Here is a 15,346-nt window from a genome sequence, read left to right on the forward strand (position 1 = left end):
CTCATGAGCACAGAGGTTCATTTTAAAAGTTATTTCTGTTCAAGAAACTTGGGCAGTGTGTAGCAGCTTTTTGCAATGTTTCAAGACCAGTATGTTGAGCTTAGTTGCTGACATGAAGAAGGAAAAAAAGTCAAAGACCAGTCTACCTGCAAAACGTAACAACATTGCTTTGTACTACTGAATGGGCTACCATAAACATGAGTACCTGAGGGTTACTCTCTCATGGCTACTGTTTACTAACCTTGCTATAGCAAGGTCACAACAGAGAGGCTGCCCTGAACAGAAATCATTGATCCTCTTACAAGAATGTAAAGGTTGTTATTCTGCCTTGTCCTGACTAGAGTTGAGTTCATCTAGAGCAACTGCTGGTTCTGCTCCTGAAAGCTCACCAGGAAAAAAGCTGAGCCTTGACATTGCATAGGAGCTGTCTTGGTACTGATTGCCTTTCTTTTCTTTTTCCCTTAGGGAGTGACTGGTGCTCTGGCTGTCTTGATGAAAGATGCTGTTAAACCAAACCTCATGCAGACACTAGAGGTGAGCGAAGGTGATTTGCTGGACATGAATTCTTGGAGCCAAGAAGCAACTGATTTGGTTCATTCATCACAGTCAGTGTGGGCTTACTTGGCATAGATTAGGGGATTTACTGTGGTTTCCTACCTAAGGTTCAGGGCTAGGGGAAAAGGCTACTTTCTTTCTAGGTCTGACATTGTCAGATGACCCCAAGGCAATGCAATAAATTTTCATATGTCTCTGTTTTGTTGTCTTTAATGCCAGGAAGTGTTTTGGGAATCTAGCTGGTGTGAATGCAGGAGAATGGCAGAGAGTTTCTGGGACTTAGCTGCCCTTTTCCTAAGAGGATTAATATCTCCACTTGTGCAGATTATTATAATCCTTTTGCTCTGCAGTCCTTGTTACTGATAACAAGTGTTTGATCAGAAGGGTTTTAGATATGTCTTCTAAAAGTGTTTTTCTTTACCTTCAGATACCACAGTACTTAGTTCCTGAAATACTGCTGATCTGCTAAATTGTAGCCTCTGATTTTCTCTCTCTCTCCCACACCCCCCCTTTTCTAGGGAACACCAGTGTTTGTTCATGCTGGACCTTTTGCCAATATTGCACATGGGAATTCTTCAGTGTTGGCAGACAAAATAGCACTGAAGCTTGTGGGTAAAGATGGTTTTGTCGGTAAGTGTATAGAGTGTGTTTTTTTGTTTGTTTTGAAGGGAGGGATATGCCTTTTTTTATCATGATGGGTTTTTTGTCTTGGAAGAAACTTTTGACAGAGCATGATTTCTCTCACAGGCTTCTTTTCATTCCTACTCTAGTTACAGAAGCAGGATTTGGTGCAGACATAGGCATGGAGAAATTCTTTAATATTAAGTGCCGCTATTCTGGTCTCCGGCCTCATGTGGTGGTGTTGGTTGCTACTGTCCGAGCTCTCAAAATGCATGGAGGGGGCCCTACAGTAAGTACTAGACAAGGTTTTTTTTTTTAGTCAATCAAACATGAATTGCTGTTATGGATAAAAATATTACAGATTTCCATCTTTTTTTCCAGGTCACTGCTGGGGTACCTTTACCAAAGGAGTACATGGAAGAGGTAACCTTCTTTAGCTGTTGTGACAGTTGACCATCTAACTGTGGTCATGCCACAATGTTTTTGTGCAGTGCATGCCTAGATAGCTAGTGTGTCACTTTTTTAGCTGCCAGGGAAATGCTTCCTCGTATGAGCTGCAATGGTCTTCTTTTTTCAGTAATGTTACTTTGGCTCTGCTCTTTCAAGCATTTCTTGTACTTGACCTAGCCTTTTTGTTTCTCTTGAGCTCATGCAATTGTCTCTGCACTCAATTTTTCATAGTAATATCTACTCTGTGTCCCCTGACCCTCTCAGTATGGAGTAATTGCTTGGCTGAAATACTGTCTCTGAAAATATTCTGAGTGCCTTTCTAATTACTCTCTTAACAGTACCAGAGAGAAAAGTGAGTTAAAATCTCTGCTTCTTTATGGCTGTCTTTACATTGCTGTAGCTTTTTCACTTATGGAGCTTCTGTATGGATTATTCGTTGCATAGAAAGGGATGAAATGTCTGCATTTCCATGAGTAGTCACTGATGCTACAAAGTAAATATGTGTAAGCCAAAAGCTGTTGCCACAGACTTCAAACAAGTGTCATGAAATTCACTGCTAATCATATTTAATACATAAAGAGGAATGTGTCAAAGAGGAAAAGGAGGCTTTACTGTGGGGTGTTAATGAGCACGGGTATTAACCTACTAAGAATAACAAAAAAATGATAAAAAGGGATTTTTCTTACCTTGGCTTGGCAGCTGAAATCACTGATCATTAGAAGTAGTCATTTCTTTTCCTATCTTCCAAGAGCATGTGCTGATCTGGACTGTTCAGAAAGCACCACTGGGGATTGGCCATTCTAGTGTCATTCCCATTTTGACATTTTTATCATTAGCTGTGGACATAGTGGATTTGAAACAAAAGTTTCATTGCCCCTTATAAAACATGCTTTTTGCTTGCTGTTTTCTCTACAGAATCTTCAGCTGCTGGCAAAAGGGTGTAGTAACCTAAACAAGCAAATCCAAAATGCACGGATGTTTGGTGTGCCAGTAGTAGTGGCTGTCAATGCTTTCAAGTAAGTGAGCTGAGATGTGGAAGTGGTGCTTTGGTGTAAAATTTTGACATTTTATCTGCTATATTTAGCAATCTCTTCAGTACTTTTGATGTATTGCTTGCAGCATTTTACATTGTTGGAAGATGCTGAATAAATAGGGGAGCTCTGCTTCGCCATTTCAAATGCATCCCTTAGTTAAAATTAGCTTAGGATTTTATGGCTAGTATCTGCCACTACTTACACCCCAACTGGCCATATTACTGTGTACAACAGGTGCCTGTGACAGTGTGAAATCTAAGCTTGCAATAGATGGTGAGATGCTCTCAGCCATGCTGTGCTGTGTACAGAAGGTGCCTGTGACAATGTGGAATCTAGGCTCGTAATAGATGGTGAGGTGCATTCAACCATGCTGTGTTCAGTGGTCTGCTGTATAGAATAATTATGCACTACTAAGCAGCATTTTTGGCTCTGCACATTCTGCTGCACAAGAAATAGAATCTGTGTGTGGTCTTTTCATGCAGGTAGAAGGGCTTTTAGCTGATATTTTAAAGCTGATGCCAGTTGAATTGGAGTAGCCAGCTAAAGATTCTTCACCTGAAGGAAATGTGTATTGGCTGATCTAGAGAAATTAGGGGCCTTAACTTGTTGTGCACACATGTTATAGCACACCTTCACATAGAATCATAGAATAGTTAGGGTTGGAAAGGACCTTAAGATCATCTAGTTTCAACCCCCCTGCCATGGCCAGGGGCAGCTCACACTAAACCATGTCACCCAAGGCTTCATCCAACCTGGTCTTGAACACCGCCAGGGATGGAGCATTCACAACTTCCCTGGGTAACCCATTCCAGTGCCTCACCATCCTTACAGTAATGAACTTCTTTGTTATATCCAAACTAAACTTCCCCTGTTTAAGTTTTAACCCATTACCCCTTGTCCTGTCACTACAGTCCCTAAAGAATAGTCCAACCCCAGCATCCCTACAGCCCCTTTTCAGATACTGGAAGGCTGCTATGAGGTCTCCACGCAGCCTTCTCTTCTCCAGGCTGAACAGCCCCAACTTTCTCAGCCTGTCTTCATACAGGAGGTGCTCCAGTCCCCTGATCATCCTCATGGCCCTCCTCTGGACTTGTTCCAGCAGTTCCATGTCCTTTTTATGTTGAGGGCACCAGAACTGCGCACAATACTCCAAGTGAGGTCTCACAAGAGCAGAGTAGAGGGGCAGGATCACCTCCTTCGACCTGCTGGTCACGCTCCTTTTGATGCAGCCCAGAATACTGTTGGCTTTCTGGGCTGCAAGCGCACACTGAAACTGGCTCATGTTAATTTTCTCATCAAGCAACACCCCCAAGTCCTTCTCCACAGGGCTGCTCTGAATCTCTTCTCTGCCCAACCTGTAGCTGTGCCTGGGATTGTTCCAATTGAGGTTTAGGACCTTGCACTTGTCATGGTTAAACTTCATAAGGCTGGCATTTCTAAATCAGCAATATTAATGCCTTCCTGACTTCACTTGTGAAAACAGAAGTTACATTGCTGATACAGGACAGAAGTGCAGAGTCTGGAACACTTCTCTGTCAGGAGTCATGTGTTTCTGGCATGTACTTCCAAGGTTCCATTACTGTCAGTTATTCTGTGGTGTCGTGCCTTCACCAAAGTGAAGGCTGTGGTTTATAGTCCTTCAGCAACTTCACAGTGGCTGGATGGTGTGATTTCTTTGGACAGTTTTTGGGTCTTGTCAGGAGTGAAAATCGTTAGATTGAACAGTTAATTTACTGTGTGTGCATTCTGATACAAATGTGCAAACATTTCTCCTTACAGAACAGATACAAAGGCTGAAATGGCCCTTGTAGTGCAACAGGCAAAGGAAGCAGGAGCATTTGATGCTGTCGTGTGCACTCATTGGGCAGAGGGAGGTAAAGGAGCAGTTGCACTGGCACAAGCTGTTCAGAGAGCATCGCAGACACCCAGCAACTTCCGGTTCCTCTATGATGTGAAGGTATGAACTGGCAATATTACAGAGGTACATTGTTTATAAGTTGATTTCACTAGCTTAAGTTGCTAAAGGCTGTCTGAAAGGCTGCTCTGAGAAACTAAGAAATTTGGGTTTAGAACATAACATTTATTCCACAAATCTCAAAGATCTAGTTATTCAGTTCATGTTGTTTTGATTACTCAATGAAATATTGTTTACTTTTGACACTGAAAGATGCTGCTGTGACTGCTGGAGATGACAAAACAGGTTTCTACTGTGGCAGCTATGTTTCAGGGTAAGAGGAAGTTTAGTTCTTGAACCTGAGATGTGCATTCCTGTCAGAGCATAGACTGGAGCAAGCCTGACCAAACCTGTTACCTTACTGCAGAACACCTAGGTGCGCTTGTTGCTGAAGATAGAAATCTATATACCAGCCTATGGAGCAGAATTTTTCCAGTTTTAATTCTTTTTTTGCCTTTCTTTGCAAGTAAGGCTTACAGAGTCACACTACAGGTCAAGGTGGAAGAGTGTGTGGGGGTGGGTTTTTTAATGAATTTGTTTATTAAGCAAATGTGAGAGATGACGTGGAGGTAATGAAGTCACTGTTAGTTCCTAGGTTATAGCCTGAATTCTTGAATAGCAAGCACCTATTCAAGAACCTGATGAGGTATAGAGCTATGTCATTATATCTATTTTAGCTTCTCACCAGATGCTTTCAATTTTTCTTCTTTAGCCTGTTTTATTCATGCTTTTATTTAACCATTATCATGTATTCCTTCAAATTATTTTTGTCTGCTTTTTGACTTAGACTTGGGAGAAAATAAAGATGCATGCCTCTTTTGTGGTGCCAGTAGTTAACACATAAGCACAGCATGTAAGACATACTATTGTGTATCTTTTTTTTCCTGACTGTAATAAACTTGTTTTGCCCTCTTACCAAGAGAAATGAGTGCAACAAGATAAATTGTCTTTTGAAAACCCTCAAATTGTATGACTTTGGTCTACAGCAAATAGAAGAGTTGTTCCCATCTGCAGATGAGCATTGCACAATAATATGAAGCTGCTGTGATGTTACAGCTCTTTGTAGTTTGGCCCCACTAAATTGCCTGTCTTTTTTTTTTTGTTATTTTTTTTCCCCTAGCTCCCTGTTATAGATAAGATCAGGATTATTGCACAGCAGATCTACGGGGCAAGGGACATTGAGCTGCTTCCAGACGCACAGGAGAAAGTTGCCTTGTACACTAAGCAAGTGAGTTTTCCATATCACATGATATCAGTGGTGCTGATGGCAGAGGAGGATGAGTAGGTGGTATGTGGAGGGAGCAACTGGCCCTGGTTTCTAGTGGAGAAGACAGAACTCATTGGCCCAGTAGCACATCTGTGATAGTGTGTGGGGAGAGGAGGGCAGGAAGGTTCAGTGATCTTTTTCTACTGTACTCTCCTCTACTTCAGCAATTTGGGAATTGGGGAATTACAAGTAGTCACACTGATGCTGAATAGTCTCTGGGGTTGGTTTTTTGTTTTTTTTTTCCCTCTTGTTCTGCTGAATTGTCTAATTTTTAAACCCATGTGGATTTTTGGTAGTCAGTTTTGTTGGGGAAAATATTCCAGAGGTGATACAATACTATTTGTGGAAAAAAGTCTACTTTTATAAGTTTTGAACCTGGCAGCTAGTTGTTGAATTCAGTGCTTTTTGGTTGTTGGCTTTTACTCCTCTCTACCATGACATTCGTGTGAATTCATCTGCTTCTGCATTAATAAAGGTCTATAAAAGGGCGTTGAAGAGAAGAGCATTGTGAGAACTAGCAATTCTTTGTTTACAGTGTGCTTAAATAATTTTGCTTTTGCAGTTCGTTTACTGCTGGCATACATGGCTTTCTCTTTCGTGTTTCTTGTGTATCCTTTTCTTTAAAAGTCTGCCAAAATGCCATAGGCCTATAATTGCCATTTCCTCATAAATTTCAATTATATTGATCAAACATTTCTAATTAACTGACTTCATCTGAACATGATCTTTAGTTCCAAGCTGTTTAAATTAAGATTTTGGGAGGAAAGTAAGTTGGCTATCAAAGTTGTATATCCAACACTTCCATATCAGAAGTTTTTTGCTCAGTTGGATGTTGGGGGGGGCACAGTGATTGTTTCTTTAAGACTTAGGGGAGGGCAGGGAGAGAGTTTGGGGGAGAAGAAATAGGGATGCAGAATGGTCAATGGATCTGACAGGCTGTGGATGAAGCAGTTGGTGGGGAGTGAAATGTGCCGGTAAAATGTTGGATGACTGCAGAGAGTGGCAGAATAGAGCAATTACGCTTGTGTACAGGAACACTTAACCAGGTTTTCACTTATTTCTCTCCACTTTCTCTTTCTTTTCACTGCCTTTCCCAGGGATTTGGAAACCTGCCAATCTGCATGGCTAAAACTCACTTATCATTGTCTCATGACCCTGAACAAAAAGGAGCACCTACAGGTTTTATTATGCCAGTCCGAGACATTCGGGCCAGTGTTGGTGCTGGGTTCCTGTATCCACTTGTAGGAACGGTATGTGATCGCATGAAGCCCTCAACTGTGGGGCGAGGAAAAAACTTCATGTGCATTCCAATAAGCAGCTACTTTTACTTAGATTAGGAGAATCCTTGTCTGTTGCAATTGGTGTTTCAGCAGTCCATTGTATTAGATATCATGAACAGGTTTTTTTCAGGGGAAGAGGGAAGCTAAAACAGATTGTTTGACTATCTGAATACTTAGCAAGCCCCCAGGATACTCTGTCTTCCTGGATTTTGAGGAAGGGGTGAGCTCTGTAGCTAATGAAATCTGGGAACTACATTCTAGTAGAGGAGATGGGAGAAATCCTTGCCCCAGCTACTTGCTGTTGTGACTTCGTATTCCTCATGAAAGCACTTTGCAGTATTGCAGGTGAAGTCCGTGTACACTTGCAGATCAGGGTAGAACAAGACAACTCCAAAGCTTACAAGGCAAACTTCTGACGTGGCATCTCCAAAGTGGAGCTGACCTGTACTATTAATCATTTATCAGTCTCCTCTCCCATTTGGCTCTCATGGTTTTGCTGACCATCTGTTTGCTATTCAGCCTGCATCAGTTCCAGCAATTCATTTCACTGTGCCCTTGAGATTTTCATTTCAGTTCTTTGATGTGATTGGCACAATGTCAGCTGAGAGGAGAGTAGCCACAATGGAAACAGGATCCTGGCACAGTTTTGATATTAATTGACGGGCAGAAAGAAAAGCAACCTGCAGAATGAACTACTGATTAGGTTTGCGTCCAAAGAAAGAATTTTAGAATGAAAGGATCCACTGGAAGTCTTACCTGGGGAATCTCCTCTTGGTAAATGTTGAGTGTTGTTTGATCATTTTAGGGGATGTAGCAGTTGGAGCAAGCAGCTTTGTCTTTTCCTTATTTTGGGGCCTCAACCTTTTTCTGAAGTCTTCATGGCAGCATGTTTGTTTTCATAAGTTTCAAAAGCGTTAAGGGTGCATGGCTCTGATCATGGAATTTGCTGATTTTAGAGTTGGATCCCTTTGTCATTCAAATGCTAGAGCCAAATATTGGATATCTTTTTAATTAAAAAAAAAAAAAAAAGAGCTAGGTAAGGGTTTCCAGATTATCCAACATAGATAAAATAACCACATCCTGATTAAACTTTGGCTCATCTGTCCTTCTAAAGAGTAATGTGTGTTTTGGAATGAAATGAAAGAGCATGCTTGTTATTAATGGTCTTTTTTTTTTTTTTTTTGCAAGCCAAGATTTAATCCAAATTATGATTTATTTTTCTTTTAATCAACACTGGAGAAAGGAAGGGTACACAGCATTAAAGAGCTGCATAAGAGTAAGATGTTTTCTGACATTAAAACTAACACTTTAGTTTCTGATGTCTTCAGTTTTTATGATGTTGGACTCTCCCTTCCTAGATTCCTAATGTTTTCTTGCACATGTAGGAAATCATGGTGTTAATTCTGCCAGAATTAACAGTGAGTCTTCCAGTTAGAAACACTAAGATAACTTTTCTGTGGTGTTTGTAAAGCCAGGGAAGGGATTTCCTTTCGAGAAAAAATTCAGGGCATTTTGAATCAGACCACTATTTTAAACCCATTCAGCAGGAGGTGTTTTAGCCTCAGAATAAATTTCTGGCAGCACCCACTGAACTCTGAGCTGAAAATGCAGCAAATGTGTAGCTCAGTGCAGAAGCTTTTATGAGAAATTTGAGGTTAAATTAATCACTGGTGCGTGCATGTTCTTGTTATCTGAAGATAATCACAGAGGTATATCACATTTATTTTTTTTTTCTCTCAGTTTCTGAGTTTTGGGTTTTTCCCTTTCTGGTTCAAAGATGAAGCTGTTGTAGTTTAATGAAATACTTTGAGGTTTAAAAGGAAATGTAATTTAAAATATTATCTAGTTTTGAAGTGAAAGTGAAATTAATCGTTGGACTCAAAGAGTTTGGGTTTCTTTTCTGGTGCTGCTGATGAATTGAAAGTAAATTATTTATTCAGCTCTGATTTTTTAGTTTCTAAATTTTTTGGGGAGGAGTTTCATGAGTGCAATAAATAATAGGTGCTTAGCTGGTGTTGGGTTTATTTGAATTCTTACAAGGGGATTGATTATATCCACGTGGTCTAATTTTTTCAGGTAAGTAAATAGTGTGAATTGCCCTATGTTCTTTTACAGCACATGGGGTACTGAAAGGGAGGAGAATAATGGAGGAAAAGTTCATTTCTTCAGCTTTGAAAATAACTGAGTGGATTAAGCATTGTAGGCACTTGTACAGAAAATTAGTAGCTTGGATGGAAATTATCCTGTTCTACATGAGAATTCAGGGTTTAAGCAGACTGCTTTTAAGTCCTATGGATAGGAAAGGAGGAAAAATTGACTATTCCTTGCCAGTGAAAAAGAGTAAAGTCAGGCCCAACTTCAGCAATATGGCAGCTCATTCCCTATTGAATGTCACTGTCTCAGCTCTTGCTGTGGCACTCTGTATCTGTAAGTGGAGATCTGCAAAGTTCTGGTTCTTCAGTGTTAGGTAAATAAATTGGAAGTTTCTTGCTCTGCATGATCAGAGACCAATGGTGACTATTGTGAGAACAGGAAAACCTCTCCAGGCACTTAAAATCCCTTAATACCTTGGCTCTTGAGAGCAAAATATTCATATAGCTAAACCCAAATACAAGGAATGGGGGTCTTCTCTGTAGCTCCCCTATTTTCTGTCAGAGAAAGCAGCAGCTCTGACAAAAAGCTAATGCAGTCCTAGAATTCATTACGAAGAGTGTCTCGAAGTGATTTTTGCCTCTGCATAAACCATGCAAGACCTGCAGTACTATAGTCCATATGGGACTGATGTCCACACTTGTAAATGGCTTAGGAGAATGGATGGGGCTCCAAAAGTTCACCTAGTGGTTTTGAGTACTGCAAAAAATGCTCAAGCAATACAGCTGTGCCTTCTTGCTGCTTAGGTTATTATCAAAGGAAGATTGGGAGGTAATTTGATAAGTGTGCAAAATACTTGCTCAGGGAGAAAACACCAGGTTGGCAGAAAGATCTTTAGACATAGGCATAACAATGCTGATTGTGAAACTGAGGATGCAGATAGAAAATGGGACCTTGAATTTTTTATTAAAGCAGTTAATGACTGCTGACACAAACTACCAAGCAAGGTCACAAATTGCCCACCTTCGTAGAGCATCCATGTTTAGCCTACATGTGCTGCTGGACTAAATGCTGTTAGGGAAGGGGAAATCCTGTCATCTGTGTTAGTAAATCAGGCCAAGTGTAGTCCCTGCTGGTCTTTCATTCTGTGGCTTTGAAACTGGGTACTTGGTAATGGGACAGCTGGAGGGGACTGGCCTGAGGCAGGCGTAGTGGTGGCAGCTGTTTTGCTAGCTTCGGTTCTGCCACTCTACAGCCCTTCTGACTGAAATGCCTGAGAAATGTTCCAGTCAGGACTGACCTTTCCATCTCTGTTTAAGCTTCATCTCAGTTAAAAAAGAAAACCACAGACTATTTAAACTCTCTTTACAGTAATAGTTATTCCTGTTTATTATTTAACACTTCTAGTTCTAGAACCTTAATGAATTGTAATCAGCTGAGACTTTACAGTCAGCAAAGTTGTATTAAAATATGTATCCTCATTTTAATAACCAGGAAACTGCCACAGGTAATTATTGGCTTGCCACAGCAGTCCATGAGTGCTCCTCTAAGTTAACTGGTCAGCTAGATGTCTAAGTACTTTGTGAAATCTTGGGATTGGCCACTGGCAGTGGCAGAAGCCAAACTAAACCCTCATCATAAAAATCCAAACCTCCAGATCTGCGTACTGAGCCAGAAGTTCCTGACTCTCACAGTATGCTTCAAAATGGTACATGACCATCATCTAACTAGCTGTATATGTGCAAGGAGCTGCCATCATCGTCTTTAATATTGTATCTTCTGCATGAAACTATGCTGCTTCAATTTTAACATTTTATCTTTTGTTGTACAGATGAGCACTATGCCTGGACTTCCTACAAGACCCTGTTTCTATGATATAGACTTAGATCCAGTGTCAGGAGCAGTAAATGGTCTCTTTTGAAAGGAATTATTAACTGAAGGTAGGTGCCTTCTTGAAGTTTTTCAATATTTGGGCTTTATTTCTCATCTTGAGATAATGGACTTAAGCCAGTCTCATATTATGCCATATGTTTCCAAATGACATTTGATTATAATTCAGCCTGAAAGCTGCTTGCAGTACTATATAATAGTAATTAAATCTATCTTTCTTTCTAGCTCCCAGAAGAACACCTGATGAGTCATGTAAACGGAACGATGCCCTGATCTTTTTTTTCTAAGTCAAAACAAGATATTACTGAGAATACAGTGCAAGAAGTGACTGGAAGGAGGAGTGCTAAAGCATCAACCACTTAATCTATACCAGTTTTTATACTTCTGTGTTCCAAGCTAGTTAACACTGAGCATATAAAGCATACTTCTTCTACAAACCTGCTTCCTAATTATAGCTGAAGCAGAATACAGAAGCTTAGGTTTAGTGACCTCTGATTCAAGTACCTGATTTTAATAATTAGAAATCCTAAAGCTGGAGCTGTTTGGAACAGTCTTGGGTCTTAATTGTCTCAGCCATATGGGGTTTGTAGCATATGCTGTCTTTGAAAGTCTTGTACACTGCATATTCCTATTTGCCATATTAATTCTGTATTCTACTTCTCCACTATGGGAGAAACTGCTGCACTATGAAACTGCACCAGTGCCATTTAAAAGAGGGAGCAAGGAGGAATCCCCTTCCCTTCTTGCCTCTCTCCAGAAGTGCTTACCTTGGCTTCTGCTCTGAATTATTCCTGCAGACCACCTGAGCCACATCAAATTTCCCTTTTAGAAAGCCCAGCTGTGACTACTGTATTCTACTGTGAAGGAAATCAAACCTCTGGATGTCAGATCAGTTGGGACTGGATCTCTGGCCCATTAACTGTGGCTTCTACCACACACATCTTTTAAACCATTTTATGCTCAACAATCAATACAGTTACACTGTTGATGTGCCTTGTTTTCTGAGCTACCTGTTTGGTGAACAGAGACAACATGAGTAGCGACCAAGTAACTTGTAGTAGGTTTTGTCAGCAGGCCAAGAATCATTCTGTAACATAAAAGTACAATGGCTGCCAATTTTTTAACTAATACAAATAAACTGGTAAATACTTTTAAGTGCTTTTGAGGTGTTAACATACGCACTGAGATTACTGAAGAAGAACTTAATTCTGTGATCAGCTGTACACAGCAGCAATCCCTGTATTGACAAGTAAGAGTGATCACTGCAGCAATAAGTTACCTGCAGTGCACCACTGTGTATGTGCATTTAATCCTGTTTCCTAGATAATGTGTGTCATCTATAGGAAGTAAACTCTGTGAATTACTCTGAGATACGTGCAGTTGACGGCAAAAGATCTGAACTAAGACTTGCAAGGCCAATCTGTTTACATCAAAACTGAATCTAAAAATATGCTGATTTTGGTGAAAACTGGAATAATCAGGGTGTAGGTATGCACCAGTGTAAGGGCACATCTGTAGTAGACAGATACTGTGTGTACATAAACAGAGAGAGAGCTATAGCTCTAGAGTTATTCAGGAGGGGAGGATTATTGTCTAAAAAATACCCAATTGTCACAGAAGCAGACAGAACAGCTTGAACTGTCATAAGACCATTTGAGATGCATTCATGGCCTCCTAACATTTTCTCTTACAGTATTCAGTTGAGGCTTTATTGGCAGCCAGGGTTGCCAGAGGGCGCACAGGCCACTTGAGGGGGTCAGAAGTTGCTGCTGCAGCCTCTGTGCCTGGCTGGAAGTACCTCTTCACCTGTGTCACCTCAGCCAAGCCTTCCCCTGAAGCAGGCTGCCAGAGCTGCTGCCAAGTCCACTGTCAGCTCCTACATTTAATCTTCCCTGCTATACTGCTTTCCTGCAAGTGCTCTGTGTTCCACCTTCATTTTATGCTTACGAAAGATGGGATAAGTGCAAATTTATGCTAAGATTAGCCTCCTTTTAGTTTAGCATGAGCTCATAGACATGTGCTTTGAGAGAGGTGGTTCAAGAGGTTGCTAGTCCAGCTCCTGCAGGGAGGCAGAACAGTGGCTCAGGCATGCAGCTGTTGAAGGTCTTCCTGTGCACGGCAGAACTAGTGGCAACAAAGCAGAGGGCAAAGAAATACCCCAAGCATCCCTGGCGGTTAGTGGGGAATGCTTTGCTAACCCTCATTTTGAATGTGTTGAGATGTGAGCTCTCCAGTGTCCTGGGTTGGGGCAACCCCCAGTATCAACACAGGCTGGGGGATGAAGGGATTGAGAGCACCCCAGAGGAGAAGGACTCAGGAGGGGTACTGGTGGATGAAAGAAAGGTTGGATATGAGCTGGCAGTGTGTGCTTGCAGCTAAGAAGGATAAATGTATCTTGGGCTGTGTCAGAAGAAGTGTGACCAGCAAGTCAAGGGAGGTGATTCTGCCTTTCTATTCTGCTCTGGTGAGACCCCACCTGGAGTACTACATCCAGCTCTGTAGTCCTCTGTACAGGAAAGATGTGGACCTGTTGGAGAGGGTTCAGAGAAGGGCCACAATAATGATCAGAGGGCTGGAGCACTTCTATGAGGAAAAGCTGAGAGAGCTGGAGTTGTTCAACCTGGAGAAGACTGGGAAGACATTATTGCAGCCTTTCAGTACTTTAAAAGGTGTATATAAGAAAGATGGGGAGAGACTTTTTAGCAGGGCCTGTTGTGATGAGGGGTGATGGTTTTAAACTAATAGAGGGGAGATTCAGGCTGGGTGTGAGGAAGAAATTTTTTACGATGAGGGTGGTGAAGCACCCAGGTTGCCCAGAGAGGTGGTGGATGCACCATCCCTGGAGACATTCAGGGCCAGGCTGGATGTAGTTCTGAGCAACCTGATCTTGTTAAAGATGTTCCTGATCATTGCAGGGGTTGAAATAGATGACATTTGAAGCTCCCTTTCGTCCCAAACTGTTCTGTGATGATACTCTGGGTCTTGCAGGGCTGACACATAAATAGGTTGTTTTTTCTCAAGTCTCTTTGCAACTAAGTACACCAGCTAGTGTTTGCCCTATTAAATAGGACACAAAGGACACTTTATTTCTGCTAAGTAAATATTGGAAGATTGTATTCTCTTCCTGTTGCCTAGAGAAAAATCTAATTATGTACAAGTTTGTGGGCCCAGAGCCCTTAGCTGGTGTTATGGCCATCCGTTTCCCCAGCTGTGCTATAGTAAGTCCTGCATCATGTCATGTAAGAAATAATGCAGGGGGTTGATGTTGGTTTGGTTTATTTTACTCTACTGGCAATAGGGGCAAAAGAAGTATGAGCAAGTGTTGCCTGGTTTACTGCATGTTACCAGCGTGGGCTCAAAAAGAAAAGACAGCCTACAGCTGGGTCAGGACCTTTCAAGCTTACCTATCTTCTGACCAGATCCTCTACATGCCCCAGATTCTGTTATTTATTTGCCTTCCACCACAGCCTTTGGTGGTATCATCTTCCCGCAGAGGTGCAGGAATAATAGAATTCCATGCAATATTTCCACATGAGATTGAGGAGAACCTGCCTCCATCACACTGGCACACATATGAGGCATCCTCACGCCAGCCATCCTTGTGATACTGTCTGTTTCCCTTCCTCCTGCCACCGGCTGCATCCAGGAAACATCTCCTTGAGGTGCCTCACTTATCTTTAATGCAGAAGTAAGGCGTAACTAGAATTTGCCACCCACCCTGGGGAGAGAAGCTGTTTCCAAATGAAGATTTTTATCCTGAGTGAAGGCAAGCAAACCCGTCCCATAGGGGAGCTTTTAAAAAGGCAGTTCCTTGTTGCTTGATTCACATTTCTGCCCTGCTGGCTGACATTCCAGCCCAGTGAGCCTGTTCTGTGCATTTTTCCCATGCAGAAGTGAAGGAGGTGGGAGGCCATGTGTGTTTTTCTAAGGCTGGCCTTCACGGGAAGCCACTTGCAGGTTCAAAGTGTGCTGCTGTGCCTGGGTTCTTATGTTCAAGCATGCTGTGAAGTAGTTAATGTCCTCAAAACCTTTGTGGGCGTCAGTCAGCTCCCTGTGGAGATGAATGGGGATGTTCAGGCATCTCCAACTATAGCTTCATGTAGTTCACCAGCTGCACTTGGTAGTCCTTTTTACCAAGGCCTTCCCACCAATCATGTAACAGCTGGATGCAACGTTTTAGTCAGAATAGGCTCATGAAAGAGGC

At 41.7% G+C, this 15,346-nt stretch overlaps 1 protein-coding gene across 1 annotated transcript in view; it reads left to right on the forward strand.

Moving 5' to 3' along the window:
• MTHFD1 (methylenetetrahydrofolate dehydrogenase, cyclohydrolase and formyltetrahydrofolate synthetase 1) overlaps window positions 1-12,297 on the forward strand; it is a 43,628-nt gene extending 31,331 nt beyond the window's left edge. The window contains exons 19-28 of the mRNA XM_005149609.4: window positions 466-534; window positions 1,074-1,185; window positions 1,326-1,465; window positions 1,558-1,599; window positions 2,542-2,642; window positions 4,440-4,617; window positions 5,735-5,842; window positions 6,979-7,131; window positions 11,084-11,192; window positions 11,368-12,297. Of these exons, the coding sequence (XP_005149666.1) occupies window positions 466-534; window positions 1,074-1,185; window positions 1,326-1,465; window positions 1,558-1,599; window positions 2,542-2,642; window positions 4,440-4,617; window positions 5,735-5,842; window positions 6,979-7,131; window positions 11,084-11,173 (993 nt within the window). The 3' untranslated portion in view covers window positions 11,174-11,192; window positions 11,368-12,297. The remainder of the gene's footprint in view (window positions 1-465; window positions 535-1,073; window positions 1,186-1,325; window positions 1,466-1,557; window positions 1,600-2,541; window positions 2,643-4,439; window positions 4,618-5,734; window positions 5,843-6,978; window positions 7,132-11,083; window positions 11,193-11,367) is intronic.
• Window positions 12,298-15,346: the final 3,049 nt, after the last annotated feature.

Source organism: Melopsittacus undulatus, chromosome 4, assembly GCF_012275295.1.
Source record: "Melopsittacus undulatus isolate bMelUnd1 chromosome 4, bMelUnd1.mat.Z, whole genome shotgun sequence".
Lineage (NCBI taxonomy): Eukaryota > Metazoa > Chordata > Aves > Psittaciformes > Psittaculidae > Melopsittacus > Melopsittacus undulatus.